This window comes from Anopheles ziemanni, chromosome X, assembly GCF_943734765.1.
Source record: "Anopheles ziemanni chromosome X, idAnoZiCoDA_A2_x.2, whole genome shotgun sequence".
NCBI classification, from domain to species: Eukaryota; Metazoa; Arthropoda; class Insecta; order Diptera; family Culicidae; genus Anopheles; species Anopheles ziemanni.
Genome location: NC_080707.1, coordinates 9,447,173 through 9,474,692, shown reverse-complemented (window position 1 = coordinate 9,474,692; position 27,520 = coordinate 9,447,173). Strand labels below are relative to the sequence as shown.

General features: G+C 43.5%; 3 protein-coding genes across 3 annotated transcripts; 1 reads left to right on the top strand and 2 right to left on the bottom strand.

The window, feature by feature from the left end:
- Nucleotides 1-1,741: 1,741 nt before the first annotated feature.
- On the top strand, nucleotides 1,742-19,918 carry LOC131291011 (death-associated protein kinase related-like). Its single transcript, XM_058320202.1, has 5 exons — nucleotides 1,742-1,875; nucleotides 16,965-17,177; nucleotides 17,246-17,421; nucleotides 17,527-17,845; nucleotides 17,910-19,918. Exons 1-5 carry the CDS (start codon nucleotides 1,742-1,744, stop codon nucleotides 19,249-19,251), a joined length of 2,184 nt encoding a protein of 727 aa, XP_058176185.1. The 3' UTR covers nucleotides 19,252-19,918.
- A 1,720-nt stretch (nucleotides 19,919-21,638) lies between these two features.
- Nucleotides 21,639-24,175, bottom strand: LOC131291010 (uncharacterized). The gene is made up of 2 exons (XM_058320201.1): nucleotides 22,394-24,175; nucleotides 21,639-22,055 (listed from the first exon to the last, which is right to left on the bottom strand). Exons 1-2 carry the CDS (start codon nucleotides 24,173-24,175, stop codon nucleotides 21,639-21,641), a joined length of 2,199 nt encoding a protein of 732 aa, XP_058176184.1.
- A 721-nt stretch (nucleotides 24,176-24,896) lies between these two features.
- LOC131291008 (uncharacterized) lies at nucleotides 24,897-27,074 on the bottom strand. Its single transcript, XM_058320200.1, has 3 exons — nucleotides 26,991-27,074; nucleotides 26,139-26,840; nucleotides 24,897-25,946 (listed from the first exon to the last, which is right to left on the bottom strand). Exons 1-3 carry the CDS (start codon nucleotides 27,072-27,074, stop codon nucleotides 24,897-24,899), a joined length of 1,836 nt encoding a protein of 611 aa, XP_058176183.1.
- Nucleotides 27,075-27,520: the final 446 nt, after the last annotated feature.

Genomic DNA, 27,520 nt, shown 5'->3' with positions numbered 1-27,520 from the left:
ACGGTCGAGTGACAGCGTACCAGAGCCGATGATGCGCTAGAAAGAGAGAAAAAACGGTTTTTACCACCTGGGCCGCACCAGTTTTTTGGTATGGTACGCCTAATGTAGTCACGCGGTAGGAAAGCACACACTGAATTTCGGAAGATTCAATCTTTGCTTTAAAAATTTTCCAACCACCCATCACTAAAGTGGATGCCCACTTTCCTGGTGAAAATAAATAAGCAATAACTGATTCCCCGTATTTCGTTGTATATTTTTATTATTTTCTCTTAGAACCCACCTTGAGCTTGCCAAATAATGAAACACTAGATGGTGTAAAGTAAAATGAAAAATATGTTTAGCACATTTTAGTCTGTAGGTCAAATATGTGTCGATTCTAAGACACGCTACATATACAGCTAGCATTTTTAGCATTTTCAGAATTGATAGTTGAATATAATCGATAATATTGTTAATGTTGTTTATTATTGTTTGCGCAGATGATTCGCAAGAACTGTACGTTTTGTTCACTAATGGTTTTTTTAAAAAACGCAGTTAGAAGCTTTTCATGCTAGGTTGCGCCATACTCAATTTTATTTCTACCATTGTTCCTCTCGTCTAAATCTACCGAAGGTACGATTGTGTGAGTAGTGTAGGGTTAAAAGTTATACAAATCAGCCGTTCACAAAGCTGTTCTAGGCGAGTGTTGGTGCAAGTTGTGGCGTATTTGACGCGAGCGGCAGCTATGTTGGTGCGTTAAAACAGCCTAACGGTCGCATACGTTGCTCTGATTGGCAGATGCGATGCCATCGAGCTCGTTTTTGCTGCCTCGAACGCTGCTTGGCTCCCAGCTGCACACACACCGAGGCAGCACAAAGCATCGGAAGCCCAACTGCGAGCGACCGGGCCCAACTGCCTGTGTCCAGTCGGAATTAATCGTTTCCCAGAGATAGGCACATTCCGCAGCATTCGGGCGGACGTTGTGTGTTAGAAAGGCGACGGAGAGAGTGAGACCTGTGATTTTTCAGATACTTGCGCCTCGCGCCAACCCAAATGCACAACGAATAGTGCACAGGATCGCGATTCGATAGTGGATGCAGTTGATTTGTCTCCAAATTTCGTCGCTAGCTTTGGGCAGTCGTCATTCTCGCTGTCACCATATTAAAACAACGGACCACCGAACCAGCGTCCCAGCGTTCCCAGTGGCAAAAGCAAAAGCACTCTGGTGGTGTGTTGTGTGAGCCCCAGCCTGGCCCGTCTGCCCGCCCGCCTGCCTGGCCGCGCCAGCGTTCGGTTTCGTGTCTGAGCATGGACTCTTCTTAGCGCGGTCGTCGTAAATTATGGATTCAAATTCCTCGCTCGTGCGAAGTAAGTTGGGGACGACAGCCCTGTAGCACTTGACGTTCACAAACTTCATCCGAGTGTCCACCTTGGCAAGGGCTTTGCTAATCATCCAATCAACACCACGCGGGCGTTACGCGTTCAATAGCAGCAGCAGCTTTCTATCAACCACTGAAATCAACCAGCATTGTCATCGTCGTGCTAAAAGTGTGTGCCCTGCGTTCTGTCGCTCGTTTGTGTGTGTGTGTGCGTATGCTGTGAATCAGCATCGTTGTAGTCATTCTGTGCCTACAAGGCACGTCTTTTCGGAAAGTGATAGATGTGATTGTGGCGCGCTGGTGCATCGCTCCAGGGAGGTGGTTGTGTTGTGGGCCAGGCGTCCACGTGTGCTTCGCAGGACTCGTCGCAGGATCCGTCGACTATGTCCCAGCTGCCCGAAGGTTTTTTCCACGTGGGTGATGGAAGGTTGAGCGCGAGCGAGGAGTTGCTCCAGAGGCTTAAGACGTCAAAGGAAATTAAGGATGTCTACGAGGTAGAGGAGTCCTGGATTGCCAAGTGAGTTATTGCCTTCATCGGATTTGTCCCATAATTGCTCCTTACAGCTGAAAACCAAAAAAACCCTTTTCATCCTTGACATAAACATTTGATTCAAACCGATGTAAAAGATTCCCAAAACTGTTTACACTTGCCTACAAGGAAAAGAGCACCTAAATCTCGATAAGTCAGTTCTGTTAGTGGTCACAATGCAGTGGCGGATTTAACGGGGCGCGGGCTGAGGGTCCGCGGGGGACCCGAACCTTCAAAGGGTCAAGTTCGTAAGATTTGTACTTAAACAAAAATTGTATAAAATTAATCAATTTTCATTAATGATATCAGGTCACAAATGATAGCCGGTCAAAAATGGATAATTTTGCAGCATCCTATAAAATGTATTGCAATGAACCATAGCGAAATAATGAAAGGATGGCCCGGTACATAATCAGAGTTGAAGAGTATCAATAGGAAACAAGTCTGCATTTGCATCAAAACAACAGAATTAAGGAATTGATGTATTCCAATATATATAGGGTTAAAACAATGCATTGAAAAACTTAAACTCAATGCAAGCAATGCGTTTTTGATATATCCTGTTGGATGTTCCCATACATTAGAAAAAGCTGCATAACATTTTAAATAAAACTCGTTAGTCCTTAAGAACGAGGAGTCAGCTAGTAAACTTATTGATTGTAGGATAAAAGTAACTCTTACATTGATTTTGTTTAAAAGCATATAAACAAGAGGATATTTATCATTTTTTTACGGTAGAGGTCCCGTTCATGTTACCGCTTAGGGCCGCCATGAGTGTAAATCCGCCTCTGACACAATGTATAATGTATACAAACAATTTTAGTTAAATGCGCCACTCACTGGAAATATATTGCTCGGCTGGGCCAACATTAAAAGAGGCGCTTAAATTGATGTGTCACTTGTGCAAATCGTTCGTGTTTATGAAAAGCCTATTCCCTTCCATGCATTTTCTTCGTTTTAGAAATATTATTGATCATCCAACGTTTACAGGCGTTTAAAGGAAAAAATAAGTCTTCTTGTTTTTAAAGACGTAAACATGATCGGTGTTTTCTAACACTACTAACCACATTTTGAAAACACGAGAAATTTTCTCTCTAATCTGCCGAATTAAACATGGCCCAGACTAGGACAGCGCAGTTTCGGTTATCTAGTTGCTGGGTCTGGTCAATTGCTATTGTATTTCCCACCACATTAAACTTCTTGTACTGTGTTAAAAATGATTAATTAAGTTAAGTATATACTGTATACGCTGTAGGTCATTTGCTGATGCTGGTCATAACAGGCCTAGAATGGTTAGCAAATACTTACATCTATTTTCCTTCTGAAAAATAAATAATAATAAATACATCTATTTACGATTTGAATTATAAGAATACGTTGCTTGCGGTGAGCACGTGGGGAAAAAATGTTGCAACAATGCATTTGTTATCATTATTGGTCGTAAATAGATCAAAGTTGTTTTTGAAAATTAAATCTGTCAAGTCTTCCAATTCCTTTGTACCTTGATGTGCTGTGAGGGGATCAGCATTATTTTGTCAAAGGTAAACTTGATTAGGGATCAATTCAGAATAATAAATTTGGCATAATTTTCATTCTTAATGGTATAAATGAGCTTAACAATCAAAAGCAATGTTCTCAATTCAATCTTGGTATTCTTCATTGTATTTGGACATATTCTCACAAAAACATCGCTTCGTTGCAAACCGCAGAGAGCTATTAACATGTTTTTTCTCACTTTCAGCACCTTTTAGATGCTGATACAACCATTTGAGTTGACGACAATAATTTTTGGAAACGATAGAGAACGAAGAACGAAGCTACGATATTTTGGAAACAAACAGTTTGGCTGTTGAAAACATTGCGTACGATAAATGAAACCCGTTTCATAAACTCTTTGGGAAGCAGATGTAAATGAAACCACTTGTTGGGTTAAAAAGATGATGGAATTGGTGTACATTTCATTCAGTTGTTGAAGAACGTCGAGAAATGCCACGTTCATAGCGTTTGATGCTGTTTTCCTTTATTTTTAACTAAACCTTGATACTTTTTCGGGGTCCAACAATGGTAGCAAGTATCATGAAATCGGTCGCGCACGCTCGTACGTCGCTTTGTAGATACGACGCTATCAGTATCTTCGCCGGGTTCGCTTATCGTAGGTCCACTGTTTTGCGTCGTTGGCAAACGTTTGTTGGTTTAAGGAGATTGTTGGCCTTGTTAAATACTATCTGGCTGGCGTATCGGTATCACTCGGCAACGGGGACCCCGAGTGCCTACAACACTGCTGGAACCCCAGCACCACCGCTATCACCACGGCCTTACATCGGCGCTGCTGGGTTCTGTTTAGATTTACGTAGTACTTAACTGCACAAGCTCTCTTCCTACTGGCGTTGGTAAATGCAACGTGGCAAAAGGGGTAACAACACTTAACAGAGAGCATTATTATGGTTGCCACGCAGGTCTGCTGTGTGTCCAAATGTTGCCCGTTCTATGCGTGCACAAGCGTGCCGTTGATATTCGAGTATATTGTCCAATTGGGTCGCAGCACGCGCCGCCGAATCCTTACCTCATACTGTAAGCAGTCTCACTGCTGCGTTCGTAAATGGACAGCATTAAAATATATCTATACAGCAAGACACAATTTGTACTTCATGCTAATTTTAAACTAGCTATAGAGAGTTTTCATTGACTGAATTCCAAAAAGTTAACAAGCAACTGTTAAAAGAAGCTTGAGTGTGGATGTTACATGGAAGGAATCAGGAAGAATTCTCTGAGACATATTTATTGATCATTAAATCGAAGTACATGAAAGGATCACATTGACTATCAAAAGATATGTTAAAGGAGAAAAAAATTCCAAAATGTGAAATGTGGTACTGTTTTTAAAAACCATAATGCTCAAGAGAAAGCAAGTGTTATTTTGGTCGATCATAGTTTGCAGCTTTATATCGTTTCGAAAATGATGTGTGGTTGCGATCGTTTTTGGTTGTTTTCAAAGTTACTTCTTTACTTGAATTTAGTAAATTTATAACAAATGAAATGAGTTAAACGTTTAAGTTCCCACTTGCTTATTATATTCCATAATTTTTAATATAATTTTTCGTTCTTTCAGTTTCTGTTTCGTTTTCGCCCTTTTGTAATGCCGGTCTTAAAGTGCCAAGCTTTTGTACCTTCGCACTCGCGTTTCAGCATCGTCTTGGCATTCGGTAGCTGCTGTTATTAAGGATCGGTCGGATTTTTCGCGCCCCGCTGGCTTTTTTCGTTGGGGATAAGTTTTGTGTTGGGGTGTTGCGCACCCCTTTCACCACCCATCGGAAATCCAACACCCCAAGCCAGCCACATACCCACGGATAGGTGAAACAAAGCCATCTGCGCCAGTGCACAATAGCACTCCCACCCCACCACAAGCCATGCTTGTGGAGCTGCATAACGCGTTCCTGTACGAACAGCTACATCGTGCGGCTACAAAGGCTAAACATCAGCGCAGCCAGGTTGATTCTTTCACACAGAGCCCGCCGCCGCCGCCTCGTATACCGTTGACAAATGTACGAGCACAGTCAATTGTGACGCCCGGGGCGGAAGGGGACTCTGTGTGCTCTTGGTGGCTGGGAAAACTCTCAGCCATTTTCTATTCCAAACAGCCACTACAACAGTACGGTGGAAAAAAAACGCTTCTCTCGGGAGACGCTGAATGCGCAGAATGCCGCCGCCCAAGCACGGGATCGGGTGGTAGTTTGCCGCTGCTTTCTGTTCATCTTTTTTGATCTGTGGAAAATCCATTGCTGTTGTTTCATTCATTTCCTGCTGATGCACGGTCTGGTCCAGAGGTGCACGGAGTTGGAAATGCAAGTGCGCAAGACTTTCGTAGCCGCGTACGTCTTTAGATGTAAAGCACAATTTCTAGCGCCGACCGTTGTTCTGGACCCTCAACAGCCGCGACTGCGTACGAACATCGAAACAGAAAACGAAGCCCAGCGTTTTTCCAGCCTTTGCTTTCGGTGCGGCGCAGTCCGTTTGGTAAAGGGCGGCTTGCGCCCGTCTGGAATGCTACTTACCGCAAAACGCATGATGTAACTACTCATCAACGCAAGATTGTACTGCCGGGGACGCCCCATTGTCAAACGAGCCCTCGCTACCATTATTGTTTCATTGCGTGTTTTTCTGTTTTGTTTTTGGCTTGAGAGGGAAGGAGGTTGGAGTTCGATGATACATACCTAACTCACTCTGGACCCACAGATTGAACCACTTTTAACCGTTTTGGGGTTTTAGTAAAGGCTTTCTTTCAAGTTTTAAACAATATCGTAAGTATTTCAATTTCTTGGCAGCTTCTAAAAGTCTAGAAAGGCATTTGGTGGGAAGCTGTGACCAAATGTTTCGGTTTATTTGGTTGTTGGTTATAGTTCTTTCATTCTTAAGGTTTTGCAGTTTAAAGTTACTACCCTTAGCTTTTGTGTATATCTGTTGTCATTTTCAAATGGTCTTGCCTTGTTTTGATTTATTCCTTAAGAATGGTCCTCAGAAAAGTTGGTCAGAGTTTGCTTCCACATGTCAATGAAGAAGTGTCATCATTCAACCTTACAATATCATAAAGCCTCCTACAAATTCATTAATTTTAACTACATATTTTCCCTTGAATGTTTTCTTTTAGGTTTTTGTCCTATAAATTGTCTGGCGTGTTAATCAAACCTGTTGATTTTCGCTCAAGGCGTACTGAGAACATTGTTGTAAAGTTTCAAAATAAGCCCATACCGTTTTGCAAAATAAGAAGGATGTCGTTTGTTTCTCTTCGGATTGTTCCAAGTATCTACACTGGATACCTTTAACGACTTTGCGGAAGAAGTTCCTAGCAAAACTTCCAACGACCAGTTTAGCATATGTTTAAATCATGACTTTTCGTACTTTTTTCTGAATGCACATGTATTTAGTATGAAAAAGATTCTACTAAATCAAGGCACCACACTTCGAGCATATTGAGTATCTATATTTTTGGTATCTTTTGCCTACTTCTAGTTGAAATGTTACAATTGCTTCGAAGGTTTCAAACTAAACATTCGATTAATAAAGTTGTAATATACAAGTAGGGAAAGAGGAAGATGTATTTAATGCACTACTAAGATGTTAGCGCAAATTGCGATTGTGTCCGTTTGCACCTCTTTCTTTTACACTTAGATTGTGGGACTGAGTGAAAAGAAATTCGCTGTCACATCACTGTCATTCGCTCAGTCTCAGTTTCGATAAATGATATATGTAGGAGACCTGCGTTCGGCCGTACAACGAGGTGGCAAAAGGAAGCTGGCTTGGGTAAAATGGCAACTACCTACGAGTCTCTGTCTGCTTCCTCTCTAGATCTCGCCCCTTCCCTTTCATTCGCACGCAGCGGAGTTTAGAACGCGCTCGAGGTTGTTCTCTTCCGAGCTTTGCCCGTTGCGGTACCTTTCGTTCACTTCCGGCGGCTGGCCAGCAAAACTACCGGGGTCGGTCTCTAAACGCGGTGCCCAGCAAAACGGCATGGAATTTTGTTGACGAAAAGTGTCGTGCGTGTTTTGCTTGGCGCCATATAAGCCGACGCTGCCGGGTCGTGTGCTACCACCGAAGATCGCAGCCTGCCAAAAATGGATAAATTCTCATCCAACGGTCTTGTCTCTCTACCACCCCCCTCCCCCCACCCCTTTTAAGGTCGTCGATGCTTCGCCGCGTTTCGTTTCGGTTTCGCGTCATCCACTCCTTTGCCCGCCTCCAATCGTTCGTCCGATCGTTTGGTTCGTGAATCAAATTAGTTTAAGGGGACTAAAAGCTTTAACGGTTAGATTGCTGAAGCACGTACCTGTTTTATTACTACTCCTTTGCAAAAGCGATGGAAAGTTTCCCATCCGACTTGGAACGCAAACCAAACATTGTAGTTGGATTTCGTGTTTGCCAAAGCGCTTAACCACTTCACGCAAAACGATAGTATTGAAGTTTCCAAACTCATGTCAAATTTGTTCTCCATTTTACGCGAGAGAGCACAAGCGGAGAATGATGTCCAATTACGCCTTTATAACTTTTTTGAAGGGTTTATGTATATATTATTCTTTGCGTTTCGTTGAATATTTTATGAAATTTTATTATTTTAACCACGTTTCCACTACAAACAGCCTCGTGTTACCTCTAACTTGTTAGAGCTGCTTATGCCATACAAATATACAATAAGCAATAGTAATACTAATATTAATAATTCGTAAAGGAAATAATAGGAACGAATTTGAATTTGTGAATTAAGAATAAACATAGAGATGAACGTATAAAATTTGAAAAACGATCAACCGAAGTGACAGTTGATCTTGCGATGTTCTATGATATTTTTTCCAAGATGTTTTTTTGTCAGCGCCACGAACGAGAGAGAAAAAAAAGGTCCAAGTTCACGCCAAGGTCGTTGCGCCGCGTGTGTGGAGAAAACTAAACCTGTCGCCTCCTTGATACGGCCAAACCTTATCACCAGCGTTTGCGGTGCGATGTTTTGAAAACCTTTCACCGGGCACGGTTGGTGGGCTGCTGATTTACGGTGTGTTTACCCGACCCCGCTTCCGTAGATGATGGTACATGGCTGATGGATTGCGTCTGCGTTGCCGGATTTATAATACAGTCCCAGTTGGCTTAGCCCGGTGTGATGGCCGGTTGCTGTCCGGGGAACCTCTTCAAACGGTGAACTTCCTATCCGGTGAGGTTTGGGTTCCTGGTTCGTCTGAAACTTGACACTGCATCGAGGGCGTACACACGGGCGGAGGTGTACACCGCTCCAAGCCCACGCACGGCCGAGAGCTGGCACACAGCCGCCGACCCCCCTCCCCCCGCAGGCTCTCGAGCTGGGCGCGAATCGCCGTATCGAACTGCACTTCCGCATTTTGTTGCAACCCGCTCCGCGTTGGTACACCTTTGTCCATCAGGGTCAACGCAGCGGCAGTTGCCCACAATGCAGTCTGAACTGCAGCAGCGGCGTCGCCGTCGGCATTGGAGACTGGCGAGCGACAGCCAACTGTGGCGACCTGTTCGCTGTCATTTGCTCAGAACTCCGAGTCGCTCCACCCTCAACCCCGCACGCTGTACACATCCGACGGCGATGGGTTGGCGGGGTGAGTTCAAGGAGGGATTGTATGCTCTTCGGCGTTTCTGGTGTCGACGGCCGCGCGCTGCTGCTGCTGCGTCAGCAACATCAAACAGAAGCGATCGGCGCCCGTGTGTGTGGCGGCGGCGGCGGCGCCTGTGTGCTTCTATCGGCCGACCGACACGGCTGATGCTCATCAATATTCATACGATACGCATTCTGTCACATCATAAGACAGGTATCGGCGTCCACTTTAGCGTGGCGCCAGAGCTGTGCTAAAAAAACACACACACACACACACCGATAGCGTACAGCGAGGCGATACGCACCGAAAGCCATTTGTTGTGCGCTTCCCCAAGCGTGTAAAACATCGACGTTTTGACTTATGGCCAACGAAAACAATTCACATTCGTGGGAACGAATTAATAAACGAAGTATAAATCAAAACAACTTAAAGGCTTCCTAGTACATTAATATGGTGATAATTTTAAACCATTGTCGTCAATCGTTCATATTGCCCCGTTCTACCTTACGTACAACAAAATGTTAAGACGTTTCGTATCGATTCCGGGTTGTTTTCGAGTGTTGCCCATAAATGTTTTGCCTTGTTGGTAGCTCGGTGAGCTTTCGAGATTTGGCTTCTCGTTTCTGGGGTTGTTTACTTTTCTTGTGAAGATGCGAACTAGCGAATTGAATGTGTCATCAAATTTGATGCTAAAACGTCGGTTGCTTTGCTATACCGCTGGAAGGAAAAACAAAATCTTCTTAATACAATAACAATCGTAAATTGAGAGAGCAAATTTATGTTTGGTTTAATGGTAGTGTACTCACATAAGTAATTGATAAGTTTTTATGTTTTGTTTCTTTTGTGAACCATTTGACACTTCTTTCTTTTTCTACTACAGTAACATATTTCTACAGAAAGGGTCTATTTTTTTAATAAACGGTATAAACAAATTTTATCAAAAAAGATGGCACTAAAAAATTGTGCTCAAAACGCTTGGCAGTCTTACACGTTGAGATGAAATTATAGTTAAAATTATCTGAGAAAAGTTCACTTGTGGAAAATGTTGTTGATGATAATAAAAATACCACGCGTGGAGGTTTTTGCATGTAGATTTGTACCATATCCCGGGCAGCCGTGTTTTGTCCATGGTGTAGCACAAATGTGCTGTGTTGTGTCTTGTTTTTTTTTAAATTTCTGTGTTTTAAAAATCGTCGTGTGTTTGCAAATGAAACGAAAATTAAGCAATAAACAAAGCAACCGTTTGCCTTGGACCTGCTTGCTCTTCTCATGGTTTAGCACGTAGTGTTTGCGAAACATGCTCCTTTAACTTACTGCCATTGGTATTAGTGATATCATCACATGGCTGGTGCGTTTTGCGATTTCTAACCGTGATTTGATGATAAAACAACGGACAAATGACGCAGGTTCGTGCGCACCTTCAAATAAAAATTATTTGCTGTAGTTTTTTGCTTTGCGCCACTTGATTGCCCGCCCGTCCTCGTGGCTAGAATCGGCCATGAATAACCACGCATAAATTGTCCTTTGTGTGTGGTCGGCGTGGCAGAAGAGTTTGAAATACGGCGACAGACAATGTAAATCTATCTACACCCCGGTCGTAGGCTCACAGAGAGCCGTCTAGGCGTTCTAAGAGCCGTACTTTCTCTTTTTTTTTTCTTCTGTTTTTGCTAACCTTCGACAGGCTTCCTGCCTGTTCGGGCCGGAAAGTTAACCGAATGCTTTACGTCCTAAAACGAGTCGGAAGACAACCCGGAAGGACTACTGTGCGCTGCTGCCGCACAAACTATGGCTTTTATGGCACCGTTTGCGCCGCTCGGATCAACCGATGGCCAATGCGGAAGAAGCCGGTATTGAACTTGTCCTTTGAGCCGCCCTGACGCAGTTCGATTTACGAATCTTTTATAACCTCCGGATTTGGACGCGGATGCTCCAATCCGACGCTTGTCATAGGGCTTCAGACAAACGTCTGTCACTCTGTTCGCCCCCGTACTGTTGTGGAAAGGCTAGTTAATAATAAACAGTGCTACTATTCGACAAAGTATTCGCTTAATTAGTCGAGAAGATTTTCAAAATTTAAAAAGTAAGTTTTCAGTTTGAGCTGGAATTTCTATCAAGAAAAACGAGAGATTATCCAATCGATAAGCAAAGATTATTATCGAATTGCGCTCTTGGGCTTCAGGGGGGGCTTGGAGTGAAAATACCTTAAACCGGAACAGACCGATTTTATTCCATCATTTATAGTCCCTCGCTTTGGTATACTTCAATCAAAGTATTTTACTTTGATATTGCTTAATCATTTGCAATTTTCACCTTCTGACGCCTTGGTAGAATATGTTTTCGTTCGTCTTTTGATTCCGTCTGATCTTTCTGTGCGCCTCAAAGTGCCTTCGATTTAGGGGCCACCAATAAAGGCGTATTTTGTCTCCCATTCAAAGTATTTTCCTCCGTGCAGTGCAAATGCTGTGTGTAGTCATGATAAATTAAAATATCGCATGGTAGCTATTTGCACTTTAATAAAAAGATAATATTTCAACAATAGAATAGATTGGAATTTATTAAAACAAGAAGAAGGCTCAATAGAATAAGATGAATTTACAATGTTTCATTGATTTTCCTTATTTTAAATTCTTTTCCTGATATTTCCAATGTAGTTCAATCAGTTATGAGATATGTACAATTTTTTTTTTTCATGATTTCATTCCTATTGGAAAACATCAAGACTCAATATGCTGCAAAAATGAATGTATAAAGGATTACACATTGTTTCGATGGAAAAAGGAACGCTTGAATCAGTTGGTAGAATGTTTCAAATCGGTACTGGAATAGGGCAAGCACGCTCTGGAAGTTTGCATTCATATAATGAAACACTTGAATCGGTTTGTGGAAGTTCAATCATATAATGGAATGTTGCACACATTTCTTGGAGGTATGCAATTCTTTCGTGGAGTCATAATAAGCCATCAATAAAACTGAATAAAACTGAACTTTTCGATAAATTTTTACCGACCGAAACCGGACTGTTTCAAACATGACATTTGTAGAGTTCAATATAATTTACAATAAATTCCTCCTCTGTTTGCAATAGTTGAGAGAAAAATTGCATACATTCAGGAAATGTATACAACATTCCATTATATGGTTGTAAACATCCAGAGTAGACTTGTACTATTCCAATACCGATTTGAAATATTCCACCAACTGACTTAAGTGTTTCATTATATGATTCGAAGCCCTGTAATCTGTATAAAAATAATAAATAATAAGTCCAACTTTGGTCCTTAGTATAGAAACATTTAGGGCAATGAAAATGTCTGCAGAATGCCCAGGAATGGAACGATTCGTCTCTGATGGTTAAATGTACAATTATCATTAATTCGTTTCATTTTCATCAATCGTTAATACATTTTTATCTTGTAAAATTACCACTTATATTTTTAGTTGTACAATTATCACTTTTCTTCGACTCGACTTGCTCGCTCATCTAAGGGTCAATAGTGGGAACTTTCGATATTCAAAATGTAGTACAACACTCTGATAATATGTTTTATGTTTTACCCGAATTCGGGGGGTTTGAAATTTCCCCGTTTTGTCATCTCGTCGAACCGCTCAGATTCCTTCCGGTTACTAATAGTCAGATTGTCAACTTTGCCCGCGTTTTCGTGTTTTGCTGTGTTTCCAAATCGCGTGCAACTCTTCGTGCGGCGACGGCGTGTCCCAATCGTTCCGCACTCAGATGCACGAATTCGTCTTGTTCTCGTGCCGCTGGGAATGGAATGGCCGTGCGCTAGACGGCAGACGCCTCATTTCCTATTCTATCAATAGCGAAGAATTAGCAGCGGCAGCAGCATCTCGCTGCTCCCGTCTATTTGCGTGCGAAGGGGCTGATCTTTGGCAGGAAATTCTTAGCGCTTTCTCTCGGCGACTGTCGGCGTCGGTGCCTATTTGTATCCCGTTTATGTCGCAAGGTATTCTTTTTGCATTCTTAAGCGCGCGTACGGCCTTCAGATGCGGCTGCTTTTGAGTGCAAAAACGAAAATGGTGGAGAAGAAACGGCAGCATTCCACATCAGCACTGCGGTGTGACGGTGGATTATGCAAACATATGGTTTGTTGCAAATATGAGCTGGTTAAAATTACGATAATTCACAATCATGGTTTGCTGGAAATGTCCTGATTGATATTGATGCTATTCCTGTCACATTGAATGTTTTTGTTGCTATTTTAGAAAAATATGTTTTACCTCTCCCTTGTTCCCGGCATGTTAACATTAATAAATTTACTTCCTGTCTGAAAACAAGTGTATTTTTCAACCAGTTTCACCTCGGACAAACATCGTTTTGAGTTGCACTGCTTGTATTGTGAAGTCATGTGATCAGAATTTTGTTTCGAAAAGAAGAAATAGAAGTAAAAAATATTACATATACTTTAAAGACTTATAACTGTTTAAACTTTAAAGACTTATAAACAGTTTTCGAATCAGCCTGGAGCCAAAATTGTCTACGATTCATCTGTGTATAAAGATTGGTTTTCAACGATCCGTTTTTAAAAGCTCTACAAAGTTGCTTTTCCGCGTCCCCTCCGCCCCGGGGCGACATCCGTCGAGCCCGAATTAGGTTGGTCAAGCCCCGGGGGGACTCTTCAGCAAACCGCTTCCTCCGGGCAAACGAAACTGCTTCCTCATGTGTCGAGCGCGGAAGAGTTACTAAAATGTGTGAGTAATAAAAAGCGGATAAAAAGATAAATAAACTAAAACAAACAGCGGGCGAGTGAGCAAAAAAAAAAAAAGCAACCGTCTCGTTAAGGTCACTGGTCTATGCAAACAAGAGTCAATGTTTGCGCCGCGAGTTATGCCGCGGCCTATGAAGATGTTTTTGGAAGGTTAAGGCCAACGCGACGACCGGACGGACATCTGCCGCCATCGTTCGTACGCATGTGGGGCTGGTTAGTGTGTGTATGTGTGACTGCTGGTGCCATTTGTTTAATCATAATGTTAACACCTAAGTGTCGTCGAATCGTTTGCTGACGCTGTGTGTTTCAGCATACAATTGCATTCGTCGAAAAAAGGGGACAAGCATATGAGTACTGTAATAATTATACCTACCGAGGAAGCCAGAGTATCCAGACAGTATATGACAGAGCTTGAAGGGTCTTGTTTGAGTTATTTCCTGCGTGGGTCCATATTACGGATAAGTTGTAAAATGTTTCCACAGGGGAACTATTTATTTACGCAAAGTGAAGTTTTTAGTAGACCGTAAAGGTTTATCTGAACACATGTGTGACACACTTGTACGTTTTTGACAACGCCCTTGAGCCTCTAAATTGTTTGTGCGAGTAAGAATATTGGATTATTTATTTTTTTCTATTTGATTTGTTCGATGCTTAGCTAACTGGCTATTATTTTTTACGAATTATTGTATACATTTATTGTAATATTGTTCTGTTTTGATCTTTCCTTGCCATATTTCATAAACACCGTCTCCGCCCTGTCGTGGTATGAAAATACCGCATGGTTAGGCAGTGAGTCACAATTCACGTTTGCGTTGATGTATATATGTTTCTTGATCCAAATATGTTGGCATCGTGCCCCGACCGGGGGCAAATTTGTTTTCCTTTTGCATTTCCGAACGTTATAAAATACCCGCCCGCCTAATGATGCTTCATCGGGCAGGAATTTTTGGGGGTGGTTCCACGCGACAAACCGCGATTTGCACCTGAAATAACCCTGTTTTGGGGGGACACACATGCTCCCTACGAAATTCTCAACGAATTTGTGTACGTTTTTACCGCCCGCGGTGGAGTATTATTAACAACATGTTGCTATGCGGAATTTAATATGTTTTATTTTTATATTCTAAATCACACTCGGTTCATCCGTAGCTGTATCGAATGCTTCCAAAAGCTGTACATGTAATTAATTGCATTAGAATCAAGCACGTGCGTTCAAGGCAGTTCGGTTCGTCTGGCAGCTTCCTCCTCGGCACTGACAGTTGCCACTCGGCGAAAAGAAGTGGAGAATTTCAACTCTACCGGACGTTGCGCACGTCTTACGTCCGGGTATGTGTATGTGCATGTGCCTTCCGAACCGATCCACCGCCAACCGACCACTTTTACATGCGTGTTCCCACCCTAACGGGATATTTCTCGAAAAAATAAAGTTGCGCTAGGCGCGTGGGGGCTGAAGGGAACGATTTATTGTCCAACCTTGCCAGCACGCGTTTGTGTGGAATGTTCTAACTACCCTCGACTGGAAGCACCGCGGTCGGATGTGCCATATGTTGTCAAAATAAAACACTAAGTGTCGCGCTTTAACTGTTGATTGAAAAATGGCCGTTTGTACCATTCACGTTATGGCACGCGGTGTCATTGAAAACCTAAGTGAGGCAGGCTCACCGTTCGATGTTTCTTTCTTAGTGTTATAAATTGCTGAATATTGTTTCTTGATATGATATTCTTAGCTTACTGGTTACTTGATGTCATGATCAAGTTATAATTTTATTTTTTCTAACATTTTTCTAACAGGCAAATGTCTTCTTCTTCGCTAACGACACGATCCGAAAAAGATGTTAAAAAAATTCATTTGAGAAAAAAAAAAGTTACGAATTTTTAATTGGACACCATACAAATAGTAAAAAAATGATTTTGTATTATTCGTTTGCGTTATTATTGTATTTTTTTTACTACTTAGCTTAAAAAAAGCTTAAAAAACAAGAAAATTTGTAGAAGTAGAAAGAGGAGAAAAAGTACGGCAAATAGCCTGTAAAATTTCGTATCGTTATCGGGTTTAGAGAAGAAGATAAAAAAAACTTAAACATTCTTCTCCTATTTTTAGTATAAAATGCTATATCTGTAGTGCAATACTTTGTAAAAAAAATATGATCAAACCACTGAAACTGAAATAAATAATTATCGTGATGAAAAGGCGGTTGCAAGGCACAACAAAATACTCTAGTATTTCTAGTAAGTAAAAAAACAATCTTAAAAAGAAGTTCTTTTAAACATAAACATCAAACATAAAAACTATATTTTATTCAATTAAATATTTTGTTTAATAAAGGCTTTTGGTCGGATGTTATGTTACAATCGTTGAGAGAGTGAAAAAGCAGTGTTATTCTTAGCAATTTCTCCCCGATAAGAATAAAAAAATATATAATTAGGCTTTTAACCTTACTTTTCTTCCATATCTGAATTTTTATTCTATCAGAATATTTCGTGGGGAGACCACACGACAGATTCTATGCGAATTTCTTTGATCGGACGATCAGTTTCCTTATTTGATTGGCTCTTCAACCGGGAAAAACTTTGTTTTTGTTTGATGTTACTTATACATCGGTGTATTTACACAATTTGCCGCTTTGTTCAATCGCTTCAGAAATGGCTGCCATTACTTTGAGTAATCTTGCGAATCAGCCGTCTACGATTAGCGTCGAGGCGTTGTTATCGACGGCCTGCGACCTGCGTCTCTCTGCTGCAGTAACTGGTCGGTTCGTCATGCATTTGGGACAATAATCGAATGCCGTCCTGTCATCAACCTGTCGCTTGTACTTTTCGGAATTCGCCTATCGCGTTTCCAAATGGGGAATTTACACGGATGCGAAAATGAGTGAAAAATATCGAAGTTGAGATAAGCTTCCCGTCGGGTTGGATATCGCTTGAGTAATGCTGCCCCAATCTGCTTTTTTTGTTTTATTTTGACCAACCGCTGTGATTGTACAGTGCATTTTTTACACTTTACTATTCCTGTTCCTTGTTCCAAAATTAAAAATATGCCAAATTTATATTTGGATTATCAAATCATAAATTTTATATTCTAAAAATAGTCTTGACAAATGGAAATTTATCAAAATATAGTCAGGTGTCGCATTGAACACTTACTTCTTTCGGTTGACATCCTCTACCAGAATCAACCTGATTAAACTACAAACATACTATAATTTGTACAAGTAATTAAACGTGTGTTTTATTCATTTATTTGCAGAGGAATGTATGGCATCGTCCGGAGCGCGGTATCAAAGCAATCAGGAGTTAGCTACGCGGCCAAATTCTTACGTCGGCGCAGGCGGGGCCAGTGCTGTCTAAATGAAATTAATCATGAAATAGCGGTATTGATGTTGTGCGCAGATTCGAATCATGTGGTGAAGCTACAGGCTGTGCACGAGACTCGGGCTGAAATAGCGCTCATCCTGGAGCTGTAAGTAGACTGCTTAGAAAAGTTAACGTAAAAATTATATGCTTATTAATATTACGTTTCCGTTTTAGTGCTACTGGTGGCGAACTGCAAACACTCATCGATGACCATGGTCATCTGTCGGAGCAAAAAACACGCGTTTGCATGCGCGAAATTCTACGCGCCTTGCAGCACATGCACAACAAGTCGATCGCACACCTTGACCTGAAACCGCAGAACATCCTGCTGGCTGGGAAGGACGTGGACGGTTAGTTGACGGCGATGCAATTTTGTCTTCCCGCCTGTGGGATTTTCCTAGCAATGTATCCATTTATGTTTTCTACCTCTTTCTTTTCCCCGTCGCATATCGTAGACGGTCTCAAACTGTGCGACTTCGGTATCGCGCGGTTCATCGGTGATAAGAACAAGATCTATGAAATCATCGGTACGCCTGACTACGTCGCACCGGAGGTACTGCATTACGATCCGCTGTCCCTGCAGACGGACATCTGGTCGATCGGCGTAGTGGCCTACGTCCTGCTGACCGGTTTGTCGCCGTTCGGTGGCGAGAGCAAACAGGAAACGTTCCTGAACGTGACCAAGTGCTCGCTCACCTTCCCTGACGATCTGTTCACGGGCATTTCGAGCGATGCGATCGATTTTATCAAGAGCACACTACGAATTAAACCGAGGTAGGTGGTGTGCGCATTACAATTCCTGCGATAGATATGCATGTAACATTGCTTTTCATTCTAGGGAGCGGTTGACGGTGGATGAATGCCTTGCGCATCGTTGGCTGCACGAAGATGCGGTCAACTTGAGTGAGGAAATGTTAGCTGCTCAGCTCCTGCATGCAGTTTCGTCGGATCAAAATGGAGCCCAGCAGGGGTGCTTGGCAGGCGCGGAGGATGCAGAGAAGGGTCACAACGTTTCGAGTAACGATTGCAACTCAATAGGATGCCATAAACCAACATCGCTGAAACTCGATGAGAAGGTGTGCCATGAAGGCACTCGGTTGCCGAATTGTACAACGACCGATGCAGTGGAGGAACAATCGTCGGAACGATGTCGAAGAGGCAGTAGTGATGCCGAAGAGTACAAGTTGCGGAAGGGAAGTGTACTTGAGGATGGCACCGAACAAGAGATTAAGCCCACCGTTGAAGTTGTGTCGCTCGGTGGAAACACTTGCAAAGAGGGAAGCAGTGAGGTCATGGTGGCCAGCGATGATAACAAGGAAAATGTCATGGTGGTGGGCAATGGAAGCAGTAGCGCTTCCCCTAATGGTACCACCTGCTCATTATTTCCCGACGCCCCAACCACTCCGAAAGTCAGTCGTAAAGCGATGCCGACCGAACAGCTGAGCGAACATCATAGTCACCACCATAGTGGGAGTGGGCACCATTATGCGCACCATATTCATCACCATCATCACCATCTGCATCATATACATTCGAGTACTATAAACCATTCGGCGATCCTGCACCACCATCAGCCCCATACGCCATCTAATCTGAACGGATACAGTAACCAGCATAGTAACAGCATTTACGTAGGCATGTCTAGCAACCCCTCGCAAGTGAATGGTATCCTTAGCACCACCATTGGTACGGGCAGTGCTGGCAGAAACAACAGCAGTAATGGTTGTACTGGCAATAGCTCAATCGTTCGCCATAATGCGCCGTCCAGTGTGAAAAGCTTTCTGCATATGTTCCAGTCGCATCAGCAGCAGCAGCAGCCATCTGCCGTCAACGCCACAATCGCCACATCATCGGCGATAGCGTCTATGATAGCGTCGACGACAGCGCATGGTGCCACCAACGCTATTCAAGGCGAGATCCAATGTACAGCTAGCGCCACAGTAGTTAAAGCATCCGTATCCCAAATTACCGAGCGACTCGAGCCGACAACCGAAACTACCCGTAGTGCATCCGGTGAAATGTCGGCTCCAAGCTGTCGAACGACGGTCACGGCCGCAGCGTTGTGCGGCTTGAAATGCAACGAAACCACCACCGTTGGAAGTATGGCTGGAACTGGCAGCCTTACGTCGGCGGGCCGCAAGACGCTGCAGCAGTGCGACAAGGATGTCATCATCTGCTGAGAACCAAGGGCGGCCGGAAGGCCATCACTGTTATCTATTTAGCCCTCCTTCTCTCCTACCTATTTTTCACGCAACCGTGCACCTTCGTTCGCGTACCGTGTGTCGCGTAGGCTGCGGGGAGAGGGATGGACGATCGTGTTCTATGAGCACCTGATGCATACGTGCGTACGAATTCGCCCCTAATTTCCGCTAACGCTTAACGGGATTTTCAAATAGCCAACGGCTGGATTGGAAACGGATGGAGTGTAGTTTACTTAAAAAATAGTTATCATTGAAACACGTACGGAGAAGAAGCCTTCGATGTTGTTGCGCATAATAGCAGCGTGAGAAGTATAGTTCAACTAACAGATTATTTTGGTTTTTGAGGCATTAGCTAAACATATGGTAGTGAAATGTGTTTTTTTGATAATTATTTTCCTCCCTTAAGATTTGTATGTACTATATTAGGTAATGTAACTGTTCATTTGATTTGATACAATCAATCTATTACTCTGTAGCTCAATTAATCTTCAAATCGTCATGCCCCAAAAGTGCTGTCAAACATGTGCATTTAAAAGAAATGTTTTGCACCGAAATCGTGAGTTACTTTAAATGTTATTAATTAGTAGGATGTCAAACTTTTTTGTCTCTCCATATGGATTAGAGGTATACTATGCGGGATTGCAAAAAAAAAGTTGAATTCGAATGTTCTGTTTATACAAAAATGCTGGTTAGATTTGATATTCCAAGGGGAAAAATATTTATTTTGTATTTAAAAAAAATCCAATTTCAATTTTCTTTTTTGTTGCGAAAATAAAGATCATCGTGAAAGTAATTGATAACAATAATGAACTAGCAGCATCAGAGTATTCAGATAAAAATGTTGACATCCTCCTAATAAATAAAATTTACTCTCTAAAGGTTTCGAACCACGTTTGCCCTGGCGTAACTTTCGTTCAAGCTGACCCTGCATTTAGCCTTATCTCCCCTTTACTCCACGTACGCGGAAGGAGCCAGTCCTAGATAGGTCTCTTCGTTATGACAATTTGGTTTTTTGTATGAATGGATTTTATTTGCAGTACAAGTTAATTTTCTTGGCAGGCAGAGGTACATGCGTACGTGAATAAGAAATATCAGACCCATACGTCGTTACATGGCAACACAACAGTGGTGCAAGTAGCGCATGGACATGGTTTTGCTGACTTTTTTCGTTAATAGATTTTTAATTCAATTTCTTTCGTTTTATGATTGTAACTTAGCACTTTCACTTATAAAAATTGCTCGCGAATGGGTGTAACGAAAAGAACCCGAATGATTGACAATACAGTGAAATATTTTGTATGAATTAATGAATGAATGTATTGTAGTTGAACGATACAACATGACACACAAAAGTGCACCATATTGATGGTAAGCTGGTTGTGCAGTTATTTCTTTTGAATTTACAAGTGTTATATTATTGGCTTATTATTAAAAAGCACAATATTGTTTTTGCAACAATTTCGGTTGTACTTCTTCGAGAATGCCTTGATGTGATGAGCTCCAATAATTAATTCTTGATGTTTAACATATCGATGCGCTTACCACATCCACAAACCATTTTTGCTCGAGGAAGAAGCTAACTTTTTTTTTATTTCGCGCGGTTTTTTTCCCGTTACTGAATGATGCTTAGAGTGTCAGGTTCTTGGGTTGATTGTTGTAAAGGAATTGGAAAGCATGATTCAATTTGCTAGACATTGTAATTACAATAGATTTTTATTGATATCTTTATGCATATTTGCTTAAACTAACGCGTTCACACTATTAGCTTTTGTGATTCCTGTTCCTGGCTTGAGCTGGACTTTTAACATATACTTTTAGCACAAGGGCTTGATATTTAAAACGCAGTCGTGAAGACTAGATGCTGCTTCCACCATTGTTGTCAAGGTTTGCAAATTCGGTGGAGCGTACGTTTATGAGAACTGCTACATCGTTCGATTGCCACTTAGGATAGGTGTGTGGAAGCACTTAAAGGACAGGCGGAAACGCAGATGACGAACCCATAATGGTTTGTTGCGAGTAGTTATGCTGTTAATAATATGTTAAATTAAATTGACGCGTAGCTGGTGACCCTTGTGATAGCGTAGGTAGTTTAAAAAACGGGAATGCGAAAGGAAAAGCAATTGAACGAAACAAAATCAGGCAGGGATGCACAGGCGTTATGAGCAGCGTCCGCTGGGCAGATAGCAGACTTCACAGGAATTCGATAAAAGACGAAATATGCCTCATGTAAAATATGAATAAAATTGATACCATACATTTGTACAACAAATGGTTGCATGGCAACGGACCGTGAATGCATTTATTACTTTGTTATCTCGCGATGGGTTAGTGTTGCAGCTTTGGGACCTTTCTCCGGTTGATGCATTTTACAGGATATAAGACGGCGACGAGGTGAGAGGGGATGCCGTCGACGATCCTCTGGATGGTGCGCCGTACTGGGAGACACTTTTGGTAAGATTGTACTGCGGTGGTCGCTGGAACTCGCCCTGGGTAAGTCTTGCGCTCTCGTTCATCCGCTTGGTGTCGTTGATCATCTTAAGCACATTTTCGATAATTTCTTTCTGCTGCGCTTGCGGGAACTTTGCCACACGTTGCCCCATCACCGTGAACAGTTGAACGGTTTCCATTGCGAGTTGTGGCTCACTGAGAATCACTGGTTTGTTATACTGACAGCACGTTTGTCTCTTGCCTAGAGGTTTAGCGATATCGGGACGGCTGGTGGTGAAAGACTGAAATCCTTCTGCCATGGTATGTTCGAATTTATTGGGCTTACCAGAGGAAATCTGCAACCAGGTAAATCATGGAGGAACAACCTTGATGGCATGAGCTAGGCAATTACACTTTTATTTGTTTTTTCTTTTTATTTTTTCGTTAGACATAGCGCTTCAAATGCTCATGAGAAGAGTTACGTTTTACGGGCACGGGAAATTAATACCTGCTGTTGTACCTCAACGTACTTACCCTGAGCAACGGCAGCCTGCTAAGCGACGACTACGTGCTAATATTAAGTATGTTTGGGGTACGCACAATGGGAGGCTTTTGTTTAATCTAAAAATATTCTTCCCGCAGACATTGCAGTTTTTATTGGACGATGGAAACATAGCAGCTCGAGGGTAAATACGAAACCAGAAACAATTAGCCCACCAAGAAGCAACACATAGCAGCCTTGCAAATGTCGCATGGTGAGAACCTCGGCCTGGCCGCTATTTGCTAGCGTCGGCCGCAGAAACTGCAAGTCGACGTTGGTCGTGTACCAGCGTGTTATGTACCCGGTCGCTAGGATGCGGCGGATGTACCAGTCGAATGCCGTTACCACCGGGCTGGAGCGTTTGAAGTACATGCAGAAGTGGAACGTGAGCAGCTGCTCGTCCGACGTGCGGTAGTTGATGACGGAACGGTTCCGACCGTTGAAAAGGGCAATTTCTTCGCGCGTGTTCGCGATGGCCAGCCGCTCGCCGGACTGCAGTGTGCGCTGCAGCAGGTACTGCCCGTCGGACGGCTCGACCAGCACCAACCGGTGGTCGATCTTCGACGATTCGTGGAACACTTTGTGGTACACCGTTTCGGTCATCGCAAACCGGTAGCCGGCGTCGAGCAGCGCATCGATGCTGTGAATATCGTTCAGCGGTGTGGGCTCGGTCAGGAAGCCGACCAGCGCTCCTTTGTAGCATTCGCGCAATAACGTTGTGTGCAGAATCCAGAGCATTAACATAAAACGTTTTGTTGCCACGCGTGGCAGGGCGGGGAGAGATTCGCCGAGGAACGTTCGCCAGAAGTCGAGAGCAATATTATTACCCCCAAACACAAATAGTGCACCGAAACCGAGGCCGAGTTCGAGTGCCAGCAGGAGCCATATTTTCCACCGGAATGGTTTCAGCAGCTGCTCGAGTGGGGTGGCCGGGACCAGGGCTTCCGGCACGGCAAGCACCAGATCGGCGATGTAGTAACTGTGGGATTGTGTCGTATTGGCGAGCAGTCGTGGGTATGGAAAATATCTTCCGAGTGTGAGATGCACTCTGCTCTCCATCAGCAGCTTCATGGCACCGTTGGTCGTTCCGTTCGGATAGATACGACCCCAGACATGCCCATCCGGTGGTTCCACGATCGTGACGGTAAAGTTGAGCTTCTGTGAAAGCAGTTCAATCAAATCCCCTTCAATGCCGGACAGCTTCGGCGGTGTGTCGTTGGTGAACTGCATGAAGGGTGGTCTCTCGAAGGCTGCGATTCGCAGCTGGCAGCCGTACAAATTGCGTTCAAACCGATCGAACAACGCGGCGGTTCCGTTTGATAAACGGCCGTCGATGCAGCGATCGACGATGTAGGGTCGTGCACAACCGCAGCATCCCGGTCCGAACGGAGTGTAGCTTACAAGGTCTATTCCAAAAATACCACCACCGGCATCATCCTTTACGACTGTGGCATTGGAGGTGCTCTCGAGCGCAAGCAGCACATTATGGACACGAAAGTCCCACAACCGTTTCAGGATGTATTGAATTTTCGCCACGGAGGCGTCATACGAGGAGTGTACCAGAAGCAGAAAATATCCCCGAAATTCTACGTTTTTATCAATCATTGGCCCAAGGTTCTCATCAAAGGAAGCCAAACTATCGGTAACTATTAGGACGAAATTGCGCTGATTGTAGTCGATGGTGTTCGGGTAGGCTGCAAGGTTAACGCTGTACGATCCGTTAGTTTCTAGCGCGGGCAGCAGCAAGTCTAGCACATCCATCCCAAAGCCCGACGACGGATCCAGAGTGTACGCGTTCACTTGATGCTTTGCTGCTGCTGAATTGCGGAGGATCACTTCATAGCTGCAAGATGCCCACCATTTGATTGATTTTATTGCGCAGCAACGTGCAACGACTAGTAACATTAGGTACAGCAACGACTTGAACTGATTCATCGTGCTTACGGAACTGATTCTAGTGGTTACGGCGACCGATTTGATGATTCGCTAAAAACTGAAGCCGCTCGACCGTTCCACTGCTATATGGTAAATTATTTATTAACCGGAACAAAGCTGGTATTATCTATTGACAGGTAGTCGTGCATACATAGGAAATTTGATGCAAAATTCATTAGCAAGCACAACGTAACCACTTCTGCTTGTGTTATCTCTGCGATGTCTACGATTAATAAATGTAATATTCTTTTTTACAAGCACCTGAGAATCCTTCTTGAATGAAAATTCTCCTATTTTTTGCATAAGACACTTAAGGATGATTACCAGAATCATGAAGAAGAGATAGTTTAAACGTTTGCATAAAAAACTGTACATATTAGATCAATTTTCACACTAATTGTGAAGAGAAAGTGAACATACTTGATGTTGTGAGACACTTCCTGTCCGCCGAACTCATCCGATGTGGAGTTTCTAGCATTCTGTCACTTGTAGAAAGGTTAAACTTTCATGTTACAGTACAATAGAGGCCGAACCGACACAGAAGGAAATCTAAAAGAAAACATTAACAAATCTTAAACGCAGGATCTGTTCCAACATTTTTAATCCCAAATGGAGCATTAGGTGATCGTGAGTGTAGCATTAGCTGATCAGTGTAAAGAAATGTATCCTCTAAATCGCCATGATTGTTAACCGGTAGCGATGGTAAGGGAAAATCTTATAGTCAGCGCTTCGCTGGATTATAATTATTATAATTATCATGTTTCTTTGTTTTAGATAATCGGGATCGGAGCCTATTACTAGTGCATATCTCTGCGGCAAAGGCAATCAAGCTAATCACTAAGCCTATTACGAGAATTATGAAACTCCCGGACATATCGCTTAAAACAATGCTGTTCACCCTACGTTGCCGGTGTTGGTCAATCAAGAACCGTTTCTGATGGTAGCGACCGGCCCAGCGTGCAATAAGCCCGGCTGAGGCGAACATCTCCAGCACTCGGTTGAACGGTGTGATCAGAGGCGACGCATGCTGGCTATAAATGGCTAACTTGGCAACATAAACGCGATCGCGCGCTAGTCGTAGCAGAAGGCCCTCTCGGCTTAGGTTGCGGTTGAGGAATGTAATCGTCTCGATGGGCAGTAGCACCGCCAACCGCTCGCGGTGATGCTGCAGACGCAGCAGTGTCTCTCTTCGGAACTCTTGCGCTGTTACGATCCGCACCTGGCGCTTTATCAGCGGATTGGCGTCGAACACGAAGCTATAGTTCCGATACATGTACAACTCGTACCCTGAGTCCAAAAGCGAAGAAACAGTTTCCGGCGTGCTGTGGTTTCGAGCCGCCTGCAAGAACTTGAACATCGAGCCGGTGTAAGCGTTGCGCAGGATCAGTGTCCCGGCGAGCCAGTGTATGAGCAAGGCACGGGCAAAGTTACGACCCGGTTGCCGGTAAAGGCCACCACCAAGGAGCACGTTAATCATGCTAAACCAAGGGTTGGAGGAGGTGGCTCCAAACACCAGTCGCTGAACTGAGACGTGTCGACGCCGCAACAGGCCGATGACGAGCGAACCGATGGTCAGCATCAAGAGCAGCAACAGCCAGACGGGTGCCCGGAATGGAAAGCGAAACTTCTCCAGGGAGGTGTACGGTGCCCCGGGTGGCACGGCGAGTACCAACAGCGACGTATAGTATGCGACACTGTTGGCCATGTACTGATTGCGGTGGAGCGTCGTCGCCCAGTAGCCGATGGTTAGATTCGCCCGGCGTTGCCGTATCTGTGAAAGGGAAAATTGCGAAAAAACTACATATTTCATCGGAACTTGACAGTGTCATAGTACATAAAATTTTAGTTAAAACAACTGGTAATCGAAGATGTTGGTTGCGCAGTTTTTAAAAAGTATACCACTTGCTTTCTAGATCATCGTTTGATTGAGTAGATTTTTCGTAGCATTATTTGCATTACTTACATAGAGAGCTGCACCGGTTGCATCGGTCCGTGGTCCAGCGATACCCCAGTCCGGCGGCTCCACAAACACCACCTCTAGCCTGAAGTTAAATCGCTCGCGAAGAGCGTCTAGCAATAGCCCCTCGATGCCCTCAAGCGGCCCCATTGGTTCCGGAATGATGAATGGGTAGATGGAAAACGTTGCAACCGTGAGCGGGCAGCCGAAGAAGTTTTCCATCTTGGCAGGGAAGAGGTCGCGCTCGTCGTGCTCAAATCTACCGGCTGTATGGTCGTAGACGTTCCAAACGACCGGACGGACATGTTCGCAGTGCTCTTTGGCGTACGGAAAGTAGGTATACACAAGGGCCTTCGATTGCCGCGTCGGAACCGCCACCAGGACTGCCACGTTGATGACGTAATGCATCCACAGATCGCTGAGGATTGTCTGTATGCTCCGAAGCGCTCGGTGGTGATCTGGATTCATCACTAGCACTGTGTAGTAACCGGAGTAGTCGAACACCGTCTTGCTCATCGCGTTCGAGACACGTTGGAAGGCGACATGATCGTCGACGACGAACAGGTTGTGAAAGCGTCGCTGTGCCGCATCTGTCACGCTCTGATCACTGGCTTCGTCAGCGTCCGGTTGCCTCACGTTCGGGCGCGATTCAAGCAGAAAGCCCAGGTGCGGTGCAGATTGCTTCAGAATGGCCCCGATCAGGTCCTGCTACGTACCCGACAGTGTAGCATCGGATACGGCCCAGCTGAAGTACAACTGGTTGCTGCCGTATTGCACATAATTGTTCACTAGGATGGACACTGTTGCCTCAATAAGGACCTGATTGACTAAGGACTCGCTTTGCTCCACAAGCTGTACCAACTTTCTACTCTCACCATCACACAGTGGTCCACTAACGAAACCCAGTAGTATCCACACTTGAAGGGCTTGTGTCTTCTGCATTGCACCGGTGCAAGTTCTACAATGCGCATGGCATCGGAAACTCGCCACAGGAAACACCTGTTCTTCACACCGTTAATTGCGGTTAAGCGTGCCTGATGAGAACATTAAATGGTCTACCGTTATCGTCATCTCTTCTATCCTGCAAATAACAATCATGCACACTGGGCATTCGATCGAGTATAACAAACCAAACGTTTAATATGAAACTTTTAATAACAATTTAATCCGTTTCATTTAAATGCGGGTAACAAGTATCTTAAAAATAATATAACAGAAGGACATGTATAGTTTTTGTATAGAGTAACTGTTATTATGTTATGTTAGTTTTTGTATGGAGTAATTTACAAAAATGAATCGTCAAATTCAATTACAATTGGCGAATTGTAAATATTAATGATTTATATTTACTTTAAAGTGCTACACAAATCACAAACCACAGCTACATT